Genomic DNA, 25234 nt, shown 5'->3' with positions numbered 1-25234 from the left:
TTAGTTCCAGAGTAGAGATGGTAGCAGAAAAAGTTCTCAACACAAAATAGAATTAACCCAAGTTCCTACAGGGCTATGCCCTCACGGTTTATTAGTGCACTGCAGGAATTATTTTCTGCCATTGCCACCTTACAGGTCAGTCAGCTTCTAGGCATCTGTGGAGCTGTGAACCCCCTCTGCAGATGCAAAACTCCTTGTTGTCCCAGGACAGGCTTTGCACAATCATTAGTCTATACTGCAATTGGAAGGGCAATTAAAACCTGAAGCATTCACTGTAGCTAGCAAAAAGCCATTGTAGTAAATGCAAAAGTTCAAGATAAATGTAGGAAACTGTTCTATCATCAGATAGATGGCGTATAATAGTGAAGAGGTTCTGTAATATATGCCCTTTCAACATCCATCAGTGTCATTGACAGGTGCCATTAGGAGCCACTGTTCCCAACAGGAATATCTGACACAGTGCACGTGTGAAATGGCACACTGAAAGAAGTTGAGATGTAAAGAAAACAAAGCAGTTACTTTAATTCATTATTTATCATAAGACAGCCTCAGCAAGTGATATTCTCCATAAGGGACAAGGGTATAACCTGTAGCCTAATCCCAGAAAGACACTCAAAGGCGCTAAAATAAAAAGTATGCTCTTGGAAGACTAACACACTTCCAAAAGCCAGAGAAGTCACATTATTCAAAAATTGAAGGACTTCATTGGTGAAAAGAATGTGATTTGAGTCACTGGCCCAGTAAATGATTCACTCATCCTGGGCAAAGCCACAATGCTGATGAGTTCTTCATTGCACTGTCTTGTCTCCTTGTCTCATATCCGTTCTGTACCCGTTATCTCATCTCATTAGAGCATAATATAGAAAGTTACCATGACTTCTTTTGCTGCAGGCTGACAACCATGTTGACTCATTAGTTTATTTTAAAATATGACTGATAGTTGTATGTCTGTGTTTGAATCAGTCATTGATTGCCTGGCTCTGAGAGACACATCATAAATGTTCCCTCAGTTCCCCCAGATTCTGTCTTTGTTACTTTGCACAAATGGTTATTTCTTTTATCCACTCATTCATCTGGGGCAAATTGTGGGTATTTCTTCCTCTCTCACATAAGACCGTGTTAAAGTGGGCATTGCTAATGCTTTTGAGAAGTTCTTGATAAATTTTAGTTGAAATCATTATACTCTCTTCTTTCAATAATTGCTCTCTTTCCACAATTTGTACTTTTAATTCCAGTTGTTCCCTACAGCTAATGAACATGTTGCTTTTCTGCAAGTATTGTGATTTTATTGTTTTTTCTTTGTTAAAAGCTTAGTCATATCATCCATCTTGTTTTCTTTCTGACAGCCTGTTTCTAAATGATAAATTTGGTGATACGATGTAAACTTTCAACTATTCTTCCTTTTCCTATCTTTGCACCATATGAGACGGAGCAACAGGAATATACCTTCAGTGCTCGCACCTTCCTTCCTGGCAAGTCATGTTTTTGTAACTTTCAGACTAAGCGCAAAAGCTAAATGCTTGTCAATAACACTTTTTAACAGTCTGTGATCCTCTTCAACTGTTGCTGTGCAGCCACACATCTACTGATAGCATTTATGGCACCTGGCAACAGCGGCAAATCACTCCTCCATTCGAGGAGGTTGGCGTCACCACTCTGCCACTCCTTCCAGCTGCAGTGTTGCACCATCTGCTGTTTGTAAAGCATCTCCTTTTAGTGCTTATTTGTAGTTTCAGATGATCGATTTTAACAGTGTTTTATGGACAATGACAACCTTCGCGTTCTGGGAGGTCTTGTCCCGATTGCTTTCATGGTACCACTTGCTGTTTATTTTCACAGTTCTTGCAGCAATGCAGCAATTCTTGTTGCCATAGTTATCCACATGCCACTCTTCTAACACATTTTACCTCTCCTTTGGGTCATTTGTGATGTTAATGTCACCTAGATGTATTTTGTTCAGGGCTGACAGCTCCGGTTCCTAAAATGTGACCACAAAAATTTATCTGCACTCCACAGTACCACTCTGGCCCACTCGCATTTAAGTACTTGAAAATAGCTTGCAAAACAAAGTACTTGCTGTAATTTTCAAAGTTTGGTCATTGTCTCTGCTCCCAGATTCTTTCTGATTCTTAAATAGCATAGGATTCAGGCCTCCATCAAAAGCAGAATGCTCCTTTGTACTGAAGTACACAGAAGTACACAGAAGGATTCAATTTTTTAAAAATTAAGATGCTTATTAAAAACTTTCCATGTAGATGATCCAGTCCCAGTTCTGTAAACAATAAAAATTTGGTTTCAAAATCTGCAAGAGATATCACGGTCCATTACTTTAAATTTCAAAACATCCTGAATTTAAGAGAAAACTGTTTAAAAATATTTGGCATGCACAATAATTTTATATTCAAGCTAAATAATAATAACACCTCCAATAGATTGCAGATAATGTCAATTTACAGAGGGATACACAGTAATATTTTTTCAAATGATATTCCATATGGATTATGAACTTTGCCCTTGATATTTCTATAGGAATTAAAGTAACTGTCTTGCCAGAAGAATATTGTAAAAAAAGCTAGAAAATAGCAGCTGAATACACATTCAAGACAGCATGCTGTTTTGTGTTCTTTTATCTTATCTCAGAAAGTGCATCTCAAAATATTTATGAAAGTGTTGTCAGCTCCTGCAATTATTTGTTGCTGGTTTTGCAGGGAGGTTGGAGCCAGTGATGCCGGAACTGTTGCTTTTTCCCAAATGTCACTTTTTAGTGAAATCTCAATCAATCAGATGTCTCCCATACTTGGCAATGAGCAGCAACTGAAATGCTGCAGGAGAGAGTCAGGGCAGGAGGGTGTGGTAAGAGATGCAGGGAGGGACGCAGGGAGGGACGCAGGCAGGGACACAGTGAGGGTGTCTCCCAAATCTCAATGGTCTGTGAGGGGGCTACCAGGGTCCACCACCTTTTCCTTCCCTGTGCCCTTCCTGTGTCCTCAAATGTGAGAATCTGAGTCACCGGTGATCATTTCTCACCAGAAAAGGAAAATTGCAACAAAAATTGAATGAACTGGTTTCCACAGAGGAATCCTTGTTCTGTTGGCTTCAACAACAATCTTGAAAAGCAGATGATGTGGGGAAGTAGTGTGCTAAAGTTAAAAAACATACCTAAGAAAAAAAAAAGAATCATATGATTTATAAACTCAAGTAAGACAAGATGAAGGGAGCACCTATTTTTTCCTAATGAAATACATTTCTTTGTTCTGAATCATTCAATGGCTTTTTCTTGGTTACTTTAACAAGGACCATATGCAAGTTAAATATCAGTGCATCAACGACTTTGTACTTGCACTAGCGACTTTGAAGATACACAGTTAACTGAGAATACTGGCTAGTCCTAGTTTGAGCAAATCGATTAGTGCATCTTTAATTTATGAATTTTAAAAGTCAGATCTTTACAAAATGAAGGATTCATATGTTTTTGTAGCCTCAGGGAAGCAGCCAGCTGTGAATGGCTAACCTTTATTGTGGGATTTCTGTTCAATTATATTTAATACACAAACTTATTCACCATAACAACCGCTAAAATTGTGTGGCATGAAGCAGTAAAAAAAAAAAAAAGAAGAAAAATAAAAAAGGCAGCAATACCCATTCTTGAAGGAATACTAATATAAGCAAACTTCAATTCCATAATGGAAAGATGTACAAAATGCCATAACTCAGAATGCAGGCAATTTTAAAACCAGAAATATTGGAGCCATTCCTCTTACATGGATATAAATAATGATAAATCTGCTAAAATCTGTTGAAGTAAAGTACAATGGCCAATTTTAGCTTAAATTTTGTTCTGTCTTTTGTGAAATAAATAAATCATAATGCTCTGTGATATTAGATACACAGACATGGGAAAATAGGTTCATAAGATATATTCAGAATAGGAAATGGAAAATTAGAATATAGGAATGACTGAATTCCTTATAAGGTTTTATCACAGTGTTTGCATTTTCCTGTATTTTGAAATGACAATGACATTAAACTAAGTTTTGACTACATAATAAAGCAGCAAAATTGAATAATGATGCTCACTTATCATGCACTATTTAGAGAAAGTGGAAATCTGGTAGAGCAAGGCTATATACCTTACAGAAGACAAATTACCTTGTTAGGTCTTAATCAATTATACCTGATGTTTTTGATGATGTTGTAATATACAGTTTTGTATTTCTCATTACTTCATAGATGTTTAAAATACATTGACATATCTTCATTAAATCTACAAAAGGGAAGACTGGATTGCTTGTATGATTAGGCAAATGCTTAGACAACCTACTGGCTAGTGAGTCACCTATGAAACTGTTGCTGCCAAGCTGCAAACTTCGTGTGTATTTTGTCATTTTGAGAAAGGCTTGAGTAATAAATGATTGTGTGACCTTTGGGGGATTTCTTGAATGCCTAGAATCTGCAAAGATCAGTGGATGGCTAATACATGATCTATAATATTTCCTAACACAACTATTATCTTTGTGGGTTTTGGTACCAGCAAGTGCAATTTATAGCACAGAAGAGGAGAAAACTGGCCAATGTATGAGACACATTCTTGGCCAAGGGATGAAAAAATGTTTATCCTCATACACAACCAAAGCATTATTACACATCAGACTCCCTATGTCTTGTTAAAAAAAGAGGCAAGCAAGCAATTTTTTCCTCAAATTAAATGTCTCTTTTTGTGCATTACATGTATGATAAAAGTTCTCCATTTCGCCCTATGCATTTGGTTCTTTCTTCTCCCATGTCCTTTATTCCATGCAAGCACATTTCCTATTTTCATTCTCCTTTAAACTAGCTTCAGGTTTCCCTTCTCCTACTCATTTTTTTTTTGCTGAACTATCTTTTTTGTTTTCCTGATAAAGCTTATCTGTTTTGTCTGTGTGACTTTCATACAATCACTCCCATGCACATTTTCTCTGCAGCTCTTCCTTCCCCCTGCTTCTCTCTTCCCATGTCCCAAGCCAGTCTTCTCACTGTCACTTCAAAAAACCTCCCTACTGCTCTTGGGGGTATCTTTTCAATTCTCCTTGTATGAGTTCCTATCTACCTCACTTCAATCCACTTCATCTGCCACTATATTTGATTCCTTCTCTTGCAGGCAGCTTCTTCATGAGTTATTGTTGGCCTGATTTCAGAGCAGCCCTTTGCCCACTTCTTGATCTTTTTGTCCCAACTCTCATATATACATGTTATGTTTGCCCATAGTACAATTTCGAGAAGCAGAATAGAGGAACTGGAGATGAGATCTCTAACAAGAAGCTAACAGGACTGGTCACCAAGTAATGTCATGGAACAGACAAAAAAATTTGACTCTAGGACAGCTGCTCTCTACCCATACCACCTCTAAGCAAAAGGGGACCTGCTTCCCTCTGCTATTCAGACAATACGATTCAATGGTGGCCTGGAATGATCCCCTCTGATCATGAGAGAATGTCTTAATATTTGTTGATGCCCAGCCTTCTTGCTTTTTTGAACTGGTACGAACAAAGCTGCCAAATATCTATCTACTACAAACTGAGTGGAGACGTTGATTCATTTTGTATGAATCACTAAAAACTTTCAACCATTACTTACTGATCTGAAATACACTCTAAAAAAGATCAGGACATAGAGGTTCTGTATTTCATTCCCAGTTTTCTTAACTACCAAGTCTTAAAAACATGAAATACTATGACAGTCCTCATGAGAGTGTCTGTAGCTATGGACTGTCAGTTAACACTCCCCCCCCCCCCAAAAAAAAACCATATGTGTACACTTCTGTAAAAAGAATTTACATTACAATATTGTACTTCCTGGATAGTTGGAATAATTTGGCATGCAGAAGTTTTAAAGTGTAATTTGATTGTATAGAATCATAGAATCATTTAGGTTGGAAAAGACCTTTAAGATCATCAAGTTCAACCGTAAACTTAACGCTGCCAAGTCCACCACTAAACCATGTCCCTAAGTGCCACATCTACACGTCTGAATGCACATGGACAATACATTTGAGCAGCAAAAAGATTTTGATCCACTGCCATGGATTTACACATTACAAAGAAATACTTTCTTATAACTTTCAGAACCTTATTGCCACAGAACTATTTTTAATTGGAGCCAATAGCTTCAAGTGGCATTTAAAGTGCCTAGGACACGTAGTAGAATACAGCCATTTGCCTATGTACATAATTTGCCCTTGTGATTGTATAAAAGAGTCCTTACCAGGCTTTGCAGTTTGTGTAAGTCAAAGCAAATTCAATATGCTGTACTTCCGTGGTCTGGAAAGCAGATACAGTTCAGAGGTTTCATCTGGTTTCTTGTCACAGATCTAATAACGTCTGGTGGGTGACTCACTGCTCCATCCACTCTGGTCATGAGTAACTGAGACAATATAAGGCACGCTGAAAAAATAGGGATTGTTAATTAGTTAGGTCTTCACCAGTTAAAACCTGGAGTACCTCAAGAGGAAAATAAAAGTGAGATCAAAGCATGTTCATATTTCAGATGCATAGCTGCTACTTTGCTAAATAATGTGCCATTAAAACTGAACAATATTTGTATTTGCATAATTCTATTTTTCCTGTGTAAAGTACAGCTGCCACGTGATAACTGCCTTTGAAGAGTGGCAAGTATTTACTGTGTGCTGATAGGTCAGTATTTCATAAATCCTTGTCATATGATAATCTAACTTAGATAAGAAAATATATAGAAAAATTTATGATCATCCATGAGAAGGCCAAAAGGAGATAATAGAGCTCCACTCTAAACTCTGCAGCTGTGAAGATAAAACTAACACAAGCCCCTTTCTTCTTTTAGAAAATAAAATTAGAGCAAACCACAAATCTCTTTGTCAGTCTGTTAAATAAAGGCCTGCAAGGTGTTCACCTACACCTGAACATTACTCTGGTTCTGACAAGGTGCGAAGTTAAATACAATAACTGTTCATAATAAAAAATGTGTGATACGCTCTTGTATTTTTTAAACAAGGTCTTACTGTCTTGCTACTTTGTGATTTAATCAACTTTCAGAGCAAGTTAAATTAAACTAGAATGAGGCACAGTTATTCCCAAAAAGTATTAAATTGGGAATTTTTCAGGACCCATAATTCCAGGAAAATTCTGTTGATATTCCTCTCATTGCAGTGAGGTCTCTCCCAAACATATGTTAGCATTTCAGTGTCTTTAACACCTATTTACTTGAGCAAGACCTGACAAAACTATGATCATTAAATGATTCTGCTCTAATTGCTTTGAAACCCCTAATTCTTTCCTAAGTCTTTCCTAAAGCTCCTAGATCTCAGATTGATCTTAAAAATTTTATATATGTTTAATGTATAAAAATGGTCAGAAAGTTAAACGCTGAGCTGACCCAGCAAAATAACTCTGTGGTTTTTTTATGCTTACAGCTATTCAGTCCTGACATTTACAAGTTTCCATACTGTAAAACCTCATGTGAGTAGAAAAAATATTTTTACTACAACTCAGAGCTTTGTAAATCCAAGCAATCTGATAAAACAAATGGCCAGTAAAAAGAGTAGACAAGCAATACTGTTATCACATCTTGATCTCTCTGGATAGTGTCTCTCCCATGGAAGACACCTAACTGATACTGTACTAATAAAGCAATCAGTTTCACTGGAGAGTTAAACTTATTGCTGACATGCTAAACAGTATTTTTCAAGACTGCAGTATCAATATATAAATTCACTGTAGACCATAATTATTCGGTTTGTCACTTGTTGTTATTCCACTTTGTCAGTTAGCTACACTGAGTTTCATTTGCCTTGGGCTGCTGTCACACCTGGCCTTTCAAGCTGCTGTTAACAGGGATTCATTGGAACAACAGTCTCCCACAGGACGTCAACTATGATCCTCCACTGACCACCCCTCACTGAACTGGCCAGCTTTCCTGTGAGCCTCATACCAACACCATCACGGGCCACAAATGGGTACTTTGGTGTAGGTGTCCTGCATACTTGGGGAGTGAGGGAAAGGAGCGCTGCAGGGAGTAAGGGGAATAAGAGAAATTCACTCTGCAGGTGACAGGGTCAGCCCAGGAGCAGGGAGATCCCTTGGCAGTATCAACCTCAGAACCCCGACTCCAGCTGTATAGCAGTCTCTGTGGGGAAATTCCCATGAACAGCCGAGACACAAACAGCTTAAAAAGGCAGAAACCACAAACTTCACTGGTGTTAATTCCCTCTCTCAACTCTGCTCTCCCTCTCTGATGCTCTCCTTTCCCCTTCAGCAGGGAATTTAGACTTTCAGTTTCTGGAATTTTTGCCTGCTGGTGATAGATTTTGTCTTTGTTGTACAGTTGTTTGATGTTGTTTATACTTACATATTTTGGAAGGCTGCCTTTTCTTTTCATATCATAGGTTGTACATTAGCCAGACATCTTGCTATTCTTTTTTTCTGCAGCTAATTGATTGATTGTTCTCAGTACAATTGTTGGAAAGGGAAAAGAACTCTATTAATTAATTGGTAAATGAACATGAAAAATAACAGATGTTTGAAACACAGAAAACAGAATATAATATACTGCCTTTAAATGAATAAACAATGTGTGGGAAAAAATAAATGAAAGATGCACAGCTCCCTACCCCGCTGCTTTGAGGAACGTGGTCTTTTGTCTCAAAACTCATCCAACCAGAAGGTGGTTTCTATTCTCCAGAATCACTGATTCAGATGATGTTTGCCTTTGACAAGAGTGCATTCACCATGACAGGGGGCCACTTTTGCTCATATCCACCTCAAGGGTCTTGTACTGAGGCTGGCCTAAGTCTTACAAATTCTTTTTATGTAATATCTCTGGGATATCTTTTCCTAAGTATGTTTCCAGATCAAATTATTCCAGCTTATTATGTCCTAAATTAATGTCTAAGAATAAATTACATCTTGACAAAAAGATCACATGTGGTTTTGTGTAACGTAGGTTTTTTGTGTAATATATATGTTCAGGAAGAGAAGTTCTTTAGCTGTGTTAGTTTGTCTTAGAAAAATATCAGCTCTCTGGGCTGTACCTTAGCTATGAAAATTTATTATAGTCCAAAACAGATTCTCTGACATCTTTTACCTAACATAATACCTAACACCAGTGCAACATAAGAACACACAATATAGGACATAGTTAATCCTACATCCTCAGAAGTACACTTTTAAACAGAAACAGTAGTTTCAATACAGACATGCCTTTCTTCCTGCTGTAAAAATGCACTAGAGATAACCTGATTACAGGCTTCTGTTACATTAAATGCAGATGAATTTTTATCTTTTTTGATTTTTTTGTGGTTGTCACTGTTGCTTTAATCATACAAGATAAAAATGGTAGAACAAATGACCAGAAGTGGTTACCAATACTACAAGCTCCTTCTCATCCTCAGTAATTCTGTTTAAAGACAGAGTGCAAGCCCCACTGAAAGTTACGGGAATTTTTCAGTGAGAGATAATCTAGGTTTAACATTTTCAGTATAAGCAATTAAAGTACCTAAAGCCCTGATCTAGGGGTATGTCAAAATAATTATACAAGTGTAGCTGTTTTCTGTACTATTTTACACATAGCTATAAAGGTGTAATTTTCTACATGGGCATTCAAATTCTGCTGAAAGAAAAATAAACCAGTAACAGCTCTCATGTTAGCTGCATGCTTTGCTATGACTATAAATCAAAAAAGTACCTGGGTACTAGAACAGACTTGTTCTAGTAGAACTAGAACTAGAAAATCCTTTTTGCATAGGCACTCTGGAGTGAGCCAAGAAGGAAGATAAAGATTAATCATTACAAATTGTAAGTTTCAGGTGCACTACCATCTATGACAATGTTTCCTTCTTAGTTTGCAATGTCCCTGTACCCAGCAGATCAAGTGATACTGAGGGGGAAAAGCACCTAGCTCCAAATGCTGAGAAGAACCTAATCATGCTGGGAATCACATCAGGCTGCTAGCATAGCACCTTGCCCTAACATATATACCTGCCTTTCATTAAGGCTAATGAGCTCAGGCACAACATGGGGTCACTGTGAACTAGATGTGGGTTGTGTCTCGCCAGCTCAACACATGAGCAAGGCACACCAGCCTCATGTCCAAGGCTGTCCTGGCAGGCACAGTTATGGGTGCAGGGGACTTCAGCTCCAGGGCAAGATGCAAATCTAAGCAGGTGCTCTAAGGTGCTACAGGTTGATCTTAGAAGACATCGTTTGGCTCACCTGGCTATAAACGTTGCCAGTCTAAAGCCTTGTGTACACAAGGAAATTACTATGAAGTAAACCAAGGTGACAGTGGAAAACCAGAAGAGCTATTCTGCACAGACTTCAGGTGCAGATCTTCCATTCCGGGATACAAGTGCACCGTCACCACTCAGCTCAATCCCTGTCCAAAGAAAGCTCATTCATAAGAGCTAGGAAAACTGAGTTCAAATCCATGAAAACAGTCAGAGTAACTGTGATTGCATTGTAAGCTTATTACACAGTACTTGTCCATATTGAAAGATGAATGTAGACTTAATTCACTGCAACAATACTGAATAAAACATATGCTGCAGTATCTTGTTAATTGATCAAACAGTGTATGACTTTATATCTTGTTAGCCCTGTCAATGTGAGGGTTGGGTTTTTTAAATACATTCATCAAAGGCAGCATAGGAGGGTCGTGCCTGCAAGCCAGAGTTTGGGACTGTTGCCCTCATCTTACAGCAAGAGAGGGAAACTTTATCTCCTTAGTCCCACCTCTTCTAAAGTGTTTAGGCAATTAACATTGTTTAGATTGTTTGGCAAATTGGTTTGAGACCCAAATTTACAAAGATATTACAAAGAAGTAACTAGCTTCTATTCCATTTATTTGGGGGTTTGATGACTAAGTGTCTTTGGGAATTCGGGCCTTGGGTCTTTCTTTTAAATGTTTTCATTGTATTCAATCTAACCTCCAGCTACTCCTCAAAGCGAAGAAAACTAAAATTCTAAATGTTACTTAATGTCACCTGTACACTGTCAATATTATTAAGCTGATTTGAGGCAGTGGATGAACTGGAAACCTAACCATAAAGACAGAGGTGGAAGAGTATGTTGTCTAAACATTTCTCTGCTGGTACACGATTGTTTCATATGACGTATTCCTGCAATGTGATGGAACATAGTTAGACTATTAATTCATTCCAGGTAATTCCTAACATTGTTTATTACTTAAATTGTGTAGTCCAAGAGGTTTACATTTAAAAAATCAAACTATTGTACCACTAAACTAAGATTTATGGTGTGTCCAGAATGAAACCTTCTGTGGCACTGAACAGAAGTACGATGTGCTGTGGCTGGGAGAATGAGGGACACAGGGCCTTCCCATCTCCACTGCATTTCTGGTAGCAGTCAGAGCTGACTGAAGCTGCCTCAGGTTGCCAATAACACTGGATTTTATGTTGGTGATTATTGTAAAAAAGCACTTGCAGGAAATTTTCAGAACTTAAACAGTTTCTGCAAAAATACTTTACTCACTATTACCTCTCACCCAGGATCCAAAATAAAATGAGATGTATTGGTCAGTTCCCTCTTGGCAAAACGTTGCCCCAGAGCCGCGAGCCGACTGCAGCAAAACCAGCCCATGAAATTCCAGGGGTGCAGCATGAAGAGGAAAAATAATGTGGAAATTGGGGAAGATGCACACGGATACAAGATGATGATGATGTTGCCTGAAATTTTTTAGAAAAAAGTTTGAAAGAAAACATTCAGGGAGCGTGGGGTGCTGGCGAGCCAGATGCAGGACGCGTCTCCACTCAGACCTAGCTGATCCTCGGAGCTGAGAGCATCTTTCGAAAGCTGAAGGCTGGAAAGCAAAATACACAATGGAGATGTCTGACAGCTCCCACCATCCTCTTCGCATTAAACCTGTTAAAAAAAAAAAAATCAACAGAAGGGTCTAAACGCGAAACTTCTCTTGCTCCTTCCCCTCAGCATCCCTCCTCCCACCTCCTCAGCCTCTCTCCCCTCAGTCCTTCCCGCGCCCGCAGGGGCGAGGCTTTCTGCCCGGGGACCCGGGCCCTGCCTTGCCTCTCTCCAGCGGGGGGCTGCGGGGGCCGGGCCGGCGCTGTGAGGCCGGCGGGGGGCTGCGTGGGCTGGGCCAGCCCAAGTGGGCCGGCGGGAGGCTGCGGGGGCCGGGCCGGCGCTGCGGAGCCACCCGCTGCCGCCCCACCTCCGCGCCTCCCGCCCGCACCCGTTGAGGGGCAGCGGCGGGAACGGCAGCAGCGGGATGCGGCGGGGAGCGGGAGCAGGGCGGCGGCGGCGATGGCTGCTGCTGGCGGCCCTGCTGGGGTGTCTGTGGGGCGCCGCGGCGGGGGGCGGCGGCCGGCGGAGGGCGGCCAGCCTGGGCGAGATGCTGCGGGAGGTGGAGGCGCTCATGGAGGACACGCAGCACAAGCTGCGCAACGCGGTGCAGGAGGTGAGGGGGCGGCGGACGTGAGGGGGGGGGACCCGGCGGGGCGGGAGGCCCCTTCTCCCCTCACAGTCCCCGGGCCGCACCTGCGGGCAGCGCCGTTGTCCATTTCTGTCAGCCGCCGCCCCTCCGCGTCCGCTCAGCGGCGCCGGGCCGATGCCTTCGACAAAGAAAGCCGGGGCCGGTCCTGCCCGCGTCCCCCCCGGTGAGGAGCCGTTGCCCCGGGCAGGGGAGAGCGGAAAAATCCCTTCGGCTCGGTGTCCGCCGCTGCCGCCCTCCTCAGGCGGGGAGGCAGGAAGGTGAGTGGGGTCCTGACGCTGGCCTCTCCTCTGCCTCGGGCGCTATTTCTGCTCGCCGTCCGGCTTTCCCGCCCCGCTTCTCTCATCTCCCCGGGGCACCTCGGCTGGTGTGAGTCCCCGCGGCTCGGGGTTCGCCGTCTGTCCGTCCGTTTGTGTGGCGGCGCCGGGGGCCGCCTTGGGGAGCCACCCTCTTGCAGCAATGCAGACAGGTAGTGAGGGAAAAACACAGGTAAATGGTCTGTCCGAATCCTAAAGTGAGAAAATAACATTGCGTGGCAAGGGGAGGAGTGAAGGGAAGATTCATTTCATTGTCTTAGTACCACAGGATCTAAGACACAAGAGGTTTCACCAAACCAAGATTCACAGGTGTAAGACAGTCCTGAAAACACGTGTGGAGAAGCGGCCCATTTTTGATATAATTCTGGGTCTTGATCTCAAATTCCGTGCCTGGAATCTCACAAGACCTGTTTCAAAGCCAGGAACCGAGTCCAGACCCCGAGCCATTGTCTCGTGTCCCTGTCAAAGACCTTGATCTTCCATTCCTCTTCATGTTAAGAATCTTCCTTCCAAGTTCTCTTTTCCTCTCATTCAAAAATACATAGTCCAAAAAAACCCTTTTACTAACAACCCACTGGGGAAACAGACCTTTGTTTATTATAATGACGTAATTTCTGAACTTTTGCTGTCATCTGGATAGTTGCTGAAATCCACCTCCATCATCCACTTCATTTAGACTGCAAACCCATTGAGACAAACCATTTTTTTAAGTATTCTTTACAATGCCGAAAATATGCTCAGTTATAAACAAGGATGCAGTCAAAATTTCTGCCTGTTTTACTCTTCCTATAGTCAGTTCTGGATTGAGGAGTTGTCTGTATATAGCACAAAATGTGGATTGTCTGAGCTGCGTCTTAGCAGATAAGTGCTTTACACTTAAAAAGGTTTGCAGCTGTTGTTTAAAATAAACAGACACACCAGCAAGAGAAATTTTGTCTTGGGGAAAAAAAATCTGTTGTTCAGCCTGGATGAACTTGTGGCGTCCTAGCTCTGTTACAGCAGTTGCAAAAAAAACAAGTGACACAACTTATTCAGTTTGTGTTGTTTACAAGAGTCATGCCCTTTTGCTGAGCTTACTCTGTTTTCTGATGCAGGGAGCACTCCTCTTCTGTGTTGAGTCTTCAAACAAAGACCTGAAAAAGAGAATGAAATTCTGGATGTGGTGCACCCTGGTCTATAGGACTGCTGCTGTTAACATCAAGGGTCTTTGGCTGTCTCTCTCTGTCCTGCCAAAATATTTTCTATTCTTTGTCAGATGGGAAGGTCTGTCTTAAGTGTTCAGTGGTTTTCTGGGGAAAATAGAAAGCTGGGCTCTTTACCGGCATCAGCCTGTGTGGATGCCAAATTGCCACTAGTCTTCACACACTTTTTCCTCACAGGGAGTGACTTTGGCTTAAACAGTCCAGAGCTCAAGGGTTTAGCTCTCCACTGGTTTTCTAGTCCATTAAAAGAGCTGCTGTGGTCACTGAAACAGCTGAGTAAGCGTTCCCATACAGGGGAATCTGTACTAACAGCATCACGTAATTAAACAGGGTATTACTGAGGGCTGCGCAAGAAGCGTCACTTGTTCGCCTTTGTGTAATTGTTGCTAATTTTCAGTTGGTTTATTTAAATTTGGCAGATGGAGGCTGAAGAGGAAGGGGCAAAAAAACTGTCAGAAGTAAACTTTGAAAACTTACCTCCCAACTACCATAATGAGTCCAACACAGAAACCAGAATTGGTAACAAAACTGTTCAGACTCATCAAGAAATTGACAAGGTATGAGAAAACATGTATAGCAAGCTACTGGTTCTTACACAACCTTTGCTTCAAAAATAAAACGCATTTTGCATATTTTGTGGAGAAATAAGATAATTTGGAGCATAAACTTTCCTGGTGATAATTACTTTGGGGTTTTATTCTGTTTTATATGTTTGCCTAATCACTGTGTATGGGCACATGTCATAAAAGGTTAATGTGAAATAATAATTGATTTTGAAAAAAGTGCCTGCTAAAAATAGAACACAGGTACAGCTATTGCATGCGTCATAAAGGAATGACCATCTCCTGTTCAGTTAGCTTCATTACAGTGACATTTTAAACAGATAAGGAGGTAGCCTTGTCATCTACTTTTACCCCTCAGATTAGGATTTTATACGAAAGGCAGCAAAATGAGAAAAAAAGGAGGGGGTGGGAGTGGGTTAATTATTGCAGAATGTAGGACTGAGACTAACAAAAGACTAATAAAAAAATATAGTTTGACATTTTGTTCTTTTGCTGTATCAGGTTACAGATAACAAAACTGGATCAACAGTTTTTTCTGAGACAGTTATTACTTCTATAAAAGATGGAGAAAAAAGAAATCATGTAAGTGAACGCATTTTTTCCTTTTGAATATTAAACAAATATTTTGGGTTCATCACTCAGAAGAAGGTGATAAAGTTCACCTAGCGAAATTTCTGAATGCTTTAAAACACATGAAACAATTAGAGGTAAGCAGTCAAAAATGTTGTTTGTTTTTTAATTAATATGCTTCTATTAATTAACATATAACACGTTTTTGCTATATTAATATAATTATTAATATTAATTATCTCTGCTATAATATTATATTTCAAATTATTCTATTCTATTATGAATTGAAAGCAGAATTTCAATTTTGTGGTTACCTGAGGTGCTTGATCTAAATATTCAATTTGTCTGTCAAATGTAAATATTGTACTGAAATAGCAAGGATAGTTACACAACCTTTTCCAGTGAGTATGAATAAACCCTTGGTATAATGGTGCTTAATGTGTGTCCCCTCTGTGCTTTTGGATTTCACAAAAAATTGCTTTATAGACTTCCAACACTAGAAAATAAACCCCAGATTGTGTATCGTGAGGATTCTGTGGAACAATATATGGCTCTATTTGCTTTTCAGATTAACCTAGGAATGGACAACTGGTTGGGGAGGGGGCAAGGGGCAGGACAATAAATCCCCCTCCCTTTGGAAAATATGGTTGTTTAAGGATTCTCAAAAAAGTTTAAAAGTTCAAGAATATTCTTTACCTGAGTCTTGCAAACACAAGTACCTTTGCTAAACATCAGTAGTCCCCTGAGAAATTCAGCATGTACCACTACTTAGAACAACTGTTAGGTTTTCTTCGGTTATAGTCTTACCAAAATGCACTTTTTTGATGCTCTTACCAAGACAGGACTCGCCAGTGTTTCCTCTGCTGACTAACAGTTTGTGGTTTAATTTAGTTTAATATGCCCTGGCTTTTTTTAGAGTAATTTTCTTCCAGTTCTTTCACAGAAGAAGCTCTTTCATAAAACTTTAAAAAAAGAAAAAATCATGGTGGTCACTCCTATTTTTAATGGACATAAAACCTGGAATTAGTGCATCTTTTCTGCTACCATCCTCTAAGTTTTCCCTCTTTCAGCTCATATTTTTATACTGCTATATAGTTTGAGAATGGCAAGTAGCAAAATAAAGTTGCTCGTGTATGATACAAATCTTTTTTTTTTACTATTTTGCAAAGCTTATAGATTAAGTGGTAAGTCAAGGTACAAAATAAATTGCAACTATTCTAAGCTACAGATTGATTTTACACAAAGTGTTAACATATTCCACAATGCATTTTAATACTGTGATATGTGTAATGAAGGCAATCCAAATGTTTTTTTCCAAGCAAATATGGTCCTGATCTTCAAACCCAGTGTACAAAGGCAAACCTTTCAACCTTCTTAGCACTGGGACACAACACTGGTGTTGTTTCATAATGTATTTGGCTTGCTTATGGTGTCTAATCAGTTGTAAAAAATATTTCTAGGTTAGCTTTCTCCAATGCTCATACAAAGTTCCTTATAAGCTTCATATATCAAGTGACATTATTTGCATTTTCCTTATGGGAAGGTTGCCTCCCTTACCAAGCCAGTGCTGCATCCAGAACCAATACTGTTACTAGCCTTCCTGCTGAAGAATTTGAAGGCTGAATACAAATTTTTGACAAACTTCATGGTGGCAGTCTTTATTCAGTTATGAAGTAAGCACAATCAGAACTGATCATGTTAACTCCTAATCATTTAAGGCCTAGGGCACTTTGTCAACATCCTTACTGCAGCAGCAGCTGAAACAAAACTACGTTTGTTAATGTTTATTTCCCCTCTCACACTCATTTTGAACTTTCAGCATGCACATGGTACAAACACCTTATTTAGAGGTTGCCAAGTTAGAGAAAAAGCTAAATGGGAAAAGCAACCAACAAACGTAGTTGGTTGTTATTTAAGGAGAGCAGGCAAACACACATATATTAATTTGACTAAGAGATGCCTAACAGAAGTAAATCTGAAAATAATTGAAAACTTTAAATATTAAGAAGGAATACGAATTACTTAGGGTACTACAAGGGTGAAGAATTATTGTAGGAGTAATGGCGTAAGATTGAGAATTGGAAAATTTGAGTTACAGCAAGAAAAATATGCTGCCAAGGTGAAATGTGCTAAGTAGAAAAAAAAATTGTCCAAATTAAAAAGCACTATTGCTTAGATCTGTGAACTTAAAAGAAAAGTATTGGTAAAATGAGTTGCAGAAAACTTTGCACTGCCCCTTAGGTCATTTTTATATACATAAATTTTCATAGTTGAAGTGTCATGTGATGTTGTGGAATGTCCCAATCACTTTCCAGGCCGCAGGCTTCCCAGACCACTGGGTGATGGAAAAGTAATTCTGCTTCTTCACTGCTTATTTTAAATGTTAGCAACAAAGTAATAGATGTATAGGTCTTGTGTTCTCCAGGCAATCAAAAATGAAAACCTTTTGAAATCTATTTGGAGATTATCTCAGTGGACCTCTAAATACAGCCTAGTATATGCTGTTCTGTAATACACATCCTTAATACCCATCAGTGATTCATCCTGCTGAGTAGTGTAATGCAACAGGAGGTTTGTATAATTGTAGCTGTAAGTATTGACAGTCATTTGAAAAGGGCGATACTGACTGTTCTGGGGATGGAGAATTTGGTAGCAGAGGCTGTGGGGAGCCAGCCTCTCTTGTAGCCTTCAGATTGGTGCCTCTTTGGAACAGCACTTTTGTTCTTATTTTCAATCTGCCAAGTAAAAGAAATAGGCACAAGCTATCACACAAGCTCAACTTATATGCTTGTAGGGAAACTGAATACTGAAAGCTAAACCTGTTTCATAGGTTTGGTTTATAGGCTTACCTTATAAAAGTTAAGGATTCCCACAGCTCCTGCTCTTTAGGTACAAAATTGTGTGGCAAATACAAGAATTCATCAAACACCTCAGCAAACCACCTGCTCTGAAATGTAAACTAACTAAATGTAAAATAACTGGAACCCTACAACCCTCAGTTCATATTTATTCTCTGAGCTGAGTTAAAAGCCACTGAAATCACTGGAAGTTTTTCCAGTGACATTTCTGGGCTTTGAGACGTGATGCAAAAGCCTCACAGGTGGGCAAAGATGTGTCTTGCAATGGGTCTGTGTTGTAATAGTAAATCCACATGCTGGCTGGAATGAAATTTGGCAATGGAGAAGCAGCTTCATGGAAAATGGGTTGTGTCTGCTTTTTAAATCACAGTCCCTGTGCCACCCCTATGTCCTCCTGCAAAAAGGTATAAATACACACATATGTAGTGCATATAAATACACATAAGTACATACACATCCATATAGTGCCGATACACTATTGCAGAAACATAAGGCATAATCTTCCCCACACACACGCTTTGCCCTCTCAGACAGTATTTCTTCTTGGCTTTGTATCACGAAAGTATTCTCTTTAGACTCACTTGACAGTATTTTGATGGCCAGAAGACTATCAGTATTATAAGTCTCCAGAAGAGGAACTGGGCTGCTTGCCATTTCTGGCAATGCAGTCCAGTTCTTCAGAGGTGCTGCATTATTTGGAGGCGCCATTTACATTCCCAGACTAACATTCGCTTTCTCAGATGTCAGTGAGGACTGACAGTCACCAGCATAGACGTCAGGCTTTGATCCAACAGTCTTGTATCTTTAAAGAGGGCAAATACAGGCAAGAGGTAGCTGGATGTGCATGTTTTTATGTCTGTGCAGGGTTTTACGTCCTCTTGCTCTTGTGTTTAAGGTTCAAATATTCTATAATTTGCTTCTCCAGGAAATATTAGTTAGCTTGCGAATTAATAAGTAAACTAAAGTATAGAACACAGATAAAGTAAGAGCACTCTTTATTATCATATGAAAATCAAAATGTTTTCTGGCTTGTTGACTAGTTCTATTTCAATTGTGATATATTAGCCTAATGAATGAAAAGCAAGTGTGAAAAATAAAAGGAAAAAAAATTGGTACGGGTAAGATCTGCTGCACAAAGGTTAGATACATTTCTTCTCAGTTGAGTTCAGAGTAGCATTTTATATGTTCTCATCTAATTCAAAGCTTGTGTACCTAATATTTTTTTTTCTTGTCTGTATGAATTTGATAAATAAAAATAGCAACAGCTTCTCTTTAGCAAATTGGTGGGGTTTTTTTCCAAACTTTAATAGAAGTACATCTGGTTGCTTTGATTTCTGTTTCTTGAAAAAGATTTTTAAAGATGCTATTGTGTAGGGAGGGTGTATCAGGGAACTGGAAGAGTGTCATGCATTTCTCATTTGGCTTTGGCACTATAAAAAACATTCCTTTCTTTTGCTTGTCCTTGATGGTAGAGGCTCTTGAAGGCATGACTGTGCCTTCTAATTATTTACACAGTGCAGGTCAAAGTTTCTTTGTGGGTGAGAAAGGAGAGGTGCCTTCAGTGTGATTCTGTGCAAGGTGCTTGCTCTTTCTCTGCAAAGGTGGGTGTGTGCCTGTATGCACACATGTGTTTGGCACCCACCTTCTGCAAATAGAACAGCCGGTTAGTAAGTAATTTCAAACACTCTCAGGTCTTTAGGAGAGAGGCCCAATGATACCAGGCCTTTATTTCGATGGTTAGAGGCTGCAGTTTGCGTCCCTGCAGCTCTGGGCAGGGAGGACTGTATCACTGTGGAACTGCTTTTACGAGCTGATTTGGCAGGTTCTGGAAGTGACTGTCAGTCAGGTCACTAGTTTATCTGTAGAGATAGAATGGATAGCATCCCCATTATAATGGCCTTATTTAAAGCATTTTTCAGTCTTTATCTTTAGTCTCATAGTAAAAAGAGAATAGTAAAAGAATTAAACATTAATCTCTGGGGTTCTGTTTCCCCCTTTTCTAAAGAAAAATCTGTTTTAAGTGGCTAAGCTGTAGCACTTCATAACCAAGCATCCACTTCCCTGCAGATATCCAGAACTGCTAAAGTAACTGTTTGATTTGAGCAACTTTTATATGATTTCACTAAGAATGTTCTCAGCCGCATACACTGGAGTTGCTCTCTTTGCTCTTTTATACTGCTCCAGGGAGAGGAGTTCCTGCCAGTGCTGAAGAGAAAAGGAGGTTTGAAAATTGAGAGGGAAGCATCAATGGAATGGAAATTGCAATTTTTCCATTAGCAGCACTCCAGGAGAGCAACCGATGGCTGAAATTTGAACATGCAGCATCTTGGCGTTGACTTCTACTCCCTTTGGCATGCTAGTGTCTCAGGGAAGACACTTGTTTTGGGCATTGCAGTCCTACATTTTGTTCTAATTTTTTTGTTTCATTTTTCACGGATCTTTTAGTCCCTGGTGACTTGCACTCAACAACCTTAAACTATCAATAGACACACTAAGTGCATTCCTGGGTTGAAATCCTAGTCTCTGTCTAGCCAAAAACCCCATAATATCTAAATCTGGTGGGCTTCGTATACTTAATTTAATTCATTAGCACTCTTAGTTTGCTTTTCTGTTAACAGTCCTCCCTGCTCTGTTGATGTAACTTGTTACATGAATCATGTCTTGATTAGTACAGTTCTTTTCGAAACACCCCACCCTTTAGGTAGTTCTTATTGTAGGAGTAGATAAGGCAAACTGTACTTCCTAGCCAGTGCTCCAGGAGAGAAGTAAGAGATCTGAACGAACTGCGTCACTGTTTTTAAAGTTTATATGCTATGTGGTAACTTGAATAGATTATTACAGTTATAATATAGGCTAGAACTTTCTGAAAAAAAAAAAAAAGCATGAATAGCTTACAATGGCAATCAGTTAAAAAAAGTGAACCATATTTGCACCAGCCCTTTGTAAACTGAATACCTGCATGCTATTGCACTCTCTTTTGCACATTCAGTTAATACTTGTTAAGTAGTACATCTCAAGTGTTTGCGAGTCATAGCTTACATTTTAAAACAAAGCACGTCTTGTAGGCTAGGTTCCAAATCCACCTGAAGTCCTTCAGGAAAACTAATAGGATTTTTTTTTTTTTTTATCTTAACACGTATGAAAAACTATTGCTTTCACTAGCAAATCTACCCTTAGTTCTTTCTCTTGTACAGCCTCTCCAAGGCAGCGTGATGTGTGTTTTGCCCTTCCGATATTTTAAGTTTGTTAACCTGTCTGATGGTAGCAACCTGCCCATAGTCTATACTTACTCCACTGGAAAAGGTAACAAAGTAGCCATACAAACTGAAGCTAGACCTTGAGCTTTTTGAGCCCAGTTAGTGAAAGAAGCAGTCTGATAGTGATCCTGAGAGACATCAATACCTGTGTCTTGTTTTGAAAGAAGCAAATCCATCCCCTGTCTTGTTTTAGAGATCCAGGGCACAGACATTCTGAACGTTTTACTGAAACCCCCTTTTTTTTTCCTTTTCAATTTCAGCCTTGGCAGTGTAGAATATGAAGCTGAGGGGAAGGTACAAATAGCTCATGAGGACAAGTACCTTGTGTTTGTTAGAGTACAAAATGATGTGGATAAGGATGCAAAGGGAAAGAGGATGTAGTCAAAGATGAGAAAAACTTTGCAATTAGTACTTTGATTTGGTCTTATTAATGGGGAATACTTTTAGGTTATGAATCTTGTTGTAGAGCAAGGGACATACCTTTCTTATATGAAAAGTGTGATGGAGTGTGCACGTATCTGTGTACACATATAATGTATTCATATCTGACTTCATAAGCAGCAAATGCTTCTTAGTGATGCAAAAGCTATTTAGAGATTTAAGTTAGCTCATGGGTGATGGGATGGAGTTATTATCAGTCATAGTGTATATCTAAGACAAAGTTTTTACTGGTCATCTGATATTCACTGGACTACAGCCAAAAAAATCTGAGTGCTAGCCTCAGTGGATGAAAAGACCTGACATAAGGAGTTTGAAAAATATGTCGCCTCTGATTGTACATGAAGAAACTTCTGCAAGGAAGAAGGTGGGAAATCTCTGTAATTGCCAGCTGAGGTGTGTGTCATACAGCTCAGTGTCCACATCTTTATTTACTGAACTTAGTCCATTCTGAGTTGGCTTGTTTTCTCAGAGAGCATGCTGTGTAGAAAGTTACAGATCCACACAGAGAATCAAGAACGGGTAGTGTGTATGAACATAAGACGCTTTTGTAATACTATAGTGCTGCAATGGCCATGGTGCGGAGAAAAGTGAGACTGCAGTTTCCATGGACTCAGATGTCATGCCTTGTGACTTTGAACAAACAAGTAGGTGTAAACACTTATCAGAGTAAAGAGAAGCAAGCTGCCTTTTGCTGAGAGGTGAGGCAAACCAGGCAGATGTTTCAGCTGAAAACACAACAACCGAAGGTCAGAGAATACAGATCATTATCACATTTTTTTGTCTTAAATGGTGGCTTGGATTTACAGGCAAAGAACTGATGCAACAGCAAAAGGGTTGCTCTTAAGGTATCAAAGCCTGCTCTCATTTGTACCAGGGGGAGTCTGAAGTAATTCAGGTAAATTTAATAAATTTGCTTTGCTAGTAACGAAAAAAAATTAAAAAAATTTAAGAGACTGACTAGGATTTCTTTCATGTTTCCTATTGGTCTACCTTAGTCTAATGTGGTTTTTTTTCTGTCAAGTTAGGCAAACAAAACTGTGTAGTCCCAATTGATATTCTGAGAGTAACATTCTTCATTACTAATTCAGGTCTATGCCTGTGTTTAGAATGATTTTAAAATTTGCCAGATCCTTATGTGCTATAATGTATTTTTATTCCAGTTAAACTCCAAAGAAAAAGAATATTTTTATGCAAAATTATGTTGGCTGAGGAACTGCCTCACCATTTTTATCTATCTATCTGGATTGTTACTCTTTGAGTAGTTAAATATTGAAGGGTGAAAGATTTTCTTAGAATAAACTTCTACTAACCAAAAGTAAGCTATTTCTGTAACGCAGTTACAGTGCCTAGAATTGATTCAATGTTCTAGGTGATTGTGTTAGTAAAAGCACAACAGTAAACCAGTAAGTTTATCTCCAGAAGGCTACAAAACAGACTTTCTCTCAGAGAGTCAGTGCCCACCCACTGCTTCATCAATATCCATCTGAGAGCCATGCATCACTTCTAAAGCTTACAGCATTCCTGTTAGTTGTGGAAATAAATTCTGAAGCTTTTCATCTGTGGGGAGGTATGCATCATGTTCAGTTACCTGCTTCTTGCTTGTTTGCATATTGGTTGATACAACTCTTCTGCAAACAAGCCATGGTAAGGGAGTGATGTAAATCAAAGAGCAGTTGTTTACCTTTTCCCTGGTTTTAGTTTAGTCTTCTCACACATAACATGCTGAATTTAGGGAACCAAGGCTGTCCAAATGTCTTTTACAGCATGCCTTTACTTTCTGCCTCTACTAAATCTACCTATTTATCCTAAGAGAAATTAAATATTTTTTTTTATCTTCTCTGTAAGGTAACAGATACAGTCAGGAGAGTGAATTTTGTATGTGGGCTGGTAATAATTCTGTGGTCTACTGATATCTGTTAAGAGATCATAGTATGGACTCTCTTTAGACAGAGAAAGTTCATCTGTAATGTTTTCTCTGGTCAGACCCATGTAGCAAAATTAATCACATGATAGGAAAAGCTTTAAGGCAAAAGAGAAATTTTTTCCACTGGTTTTGATTACATGGTTTAATCCATTGGCTCCGGCAGATACTTATTTGAGAGTTTAGCTGAAACCATGTTGTCTGAGTAAGCAGTAAGCTTTAGCTATGGTACTGGATGCAAAGCATAAATGTTTTGTGGTTTTATTTTCTATTTACATCTGTTACAATCTTAGAATGATTGAGGTACAAAGGGTACAGATGAATGGACTAAATGTGCAGCTGGTTTACATCTGTATTGTCATATGTAAAGTGGCAGAATGATACCAATTCACCATGTCTGGGAGGCTGGCCCAGTAACACGTAGTTCCATATATGAGGAGCCTAAGCGTTCTCTAACTTTTTCCTGATTCATCAAAATCACTAGAATGACACTGTTTTTATAGCAGTGAGTAAGCAGAGATCTGTGATTGCTTGGCCTTCTGTGCAGTTGTTTATGGTCAGAAAGACATGTGAGATGCTACTAATTCAGCTTGATGGTGTTTTGTATTACTGTTTACTAAGGTAAACCATGAAAGTTGAAGGAAAGTGGTGAATTGAATTCTGTTTCTGTTTAGTTCTGTTTCATCAAAGATTTGGCAAATGTGAGGGAAAAAAGCACTGTAGAATGGTGGCTTTAAATGTATTCCCTTGAGAAATTCATTTCTATGTCAGCTGAGTCTTACTTTGTCCTTCCTTCCATCTGATTCAAAAACAGCATTTTGCCATCTTTTGCGGCGTGTCTGCCTGACATTTTGAGGGACTGAGTCACTTTGATAGCTAGCACTGAGGAATACCGCACCAGTGAATGCATTAGCTATCAAATCATGGTTGTTCACCAGTGTAGCTTATAGAGAGAACCTCCCTCCAACTTTTCCACCTGTCCTGGTTCTTACCTTAACAACAAGTCCACTTCTCCCTTCCAAATAGTAATATGTCATAATACAGCGTACTTGGTAAAAATAAATACAGGGTGGGGTGGGAGTTTTGGAGTTGTTTACTTGTTTTTCTGTCTGGAAATGACTTAGAGCCTGTTCTGTGAATTTACATCACATGAGGAATCCCTCAAACTTGTTCCCTTAGAAAGTCCACTCATCCCGTGGGGAGGAAGAAGCATCTTACGGCATGTAGAGAGGCTGTCATCATGGTGTCAGGCAAAGGGGAACCTTAGTGGTCTGTGTCCAAGATAATTCCTGGGTATCAGCAAGGGAATGTTTTGGTTCCCTAGTAGGTGTTTGTTGTAAACTTCATACATGGTAAAAATCTGTAATACATTCACATTCTTGTATCCTTTTTGGAAGGACATAAAGAGAATGCTGAAGACCCTTTTTCATTTCTTTTTCATTGGAGTTTGTTCAGGAAATGCAATGAATATTCCTGAATAGTCATTAGCTCATGTTGTTGATATCCTCTGGACACATGATTTTAGACCAAGAATTAAGTTAAGGGGGAAAAAAAGGCTCTACTGTAATCCCAACAAATGTCCCAAAGAGGAGGTCTGGAAGAAGCCTCAAAAAGTCAACATCTACCACCCAGAT

General features: G+C 39.5%; 1 protein-coding gene across 2 annotated transcripts in view; it reads left to right on the top strand.

Annotated features, from left to right (window-relative positions):
• Positions 1-12008: 12008 nt before the first annotated feature.
• The window catches only part of DKK3 (dickkopf WNT signaling pathway inhibitor 3), a 28585-nt gene continuing 15359 nt past the window's right edge, over positions 12009-25234 (top strand). The window contains exons 1-3 of one of the 2 annotated variants that reach the window (XM_074586030.1): positions 12009-12438; positions 14410-14547; positions 15055-15135. In XM_074586030.1, the coding sequence (XP_074442131.1) occupies positions 12250-12438; positions 14410-14547; positions 15055-15135 (408 nt within the window). In that variant the 5' untranslated portion in view covers positions 12009-12249. Of the gene's footprint in view, positions 12439-12466; positions 12732-14387; positions 14548-15054; positions 15136-25234 lie in introns of those variants that run through there. The other variant, XM_074586031.1, reaches the window with a different exon arrangement.

The sequence above is a fragment of the Larus michahellis genome, chromosome 4, assembly GCF_964199755.1.
Source record: "Larus michahellis chromosome 4, bLarMic1.1, whole genome shotgun sequence".
Classification (NCBI taxonomy): Eukaryota; Metazoa; Chordata; class Aves; order Charadriiformes; family Laridae; genus Larus; species Larus michahellis.
The sequence above is the reverse complement of the archived record's forward strand: the minus strand, read 5'-3'. Positions and strand labels throughout refer to the sequence as shown.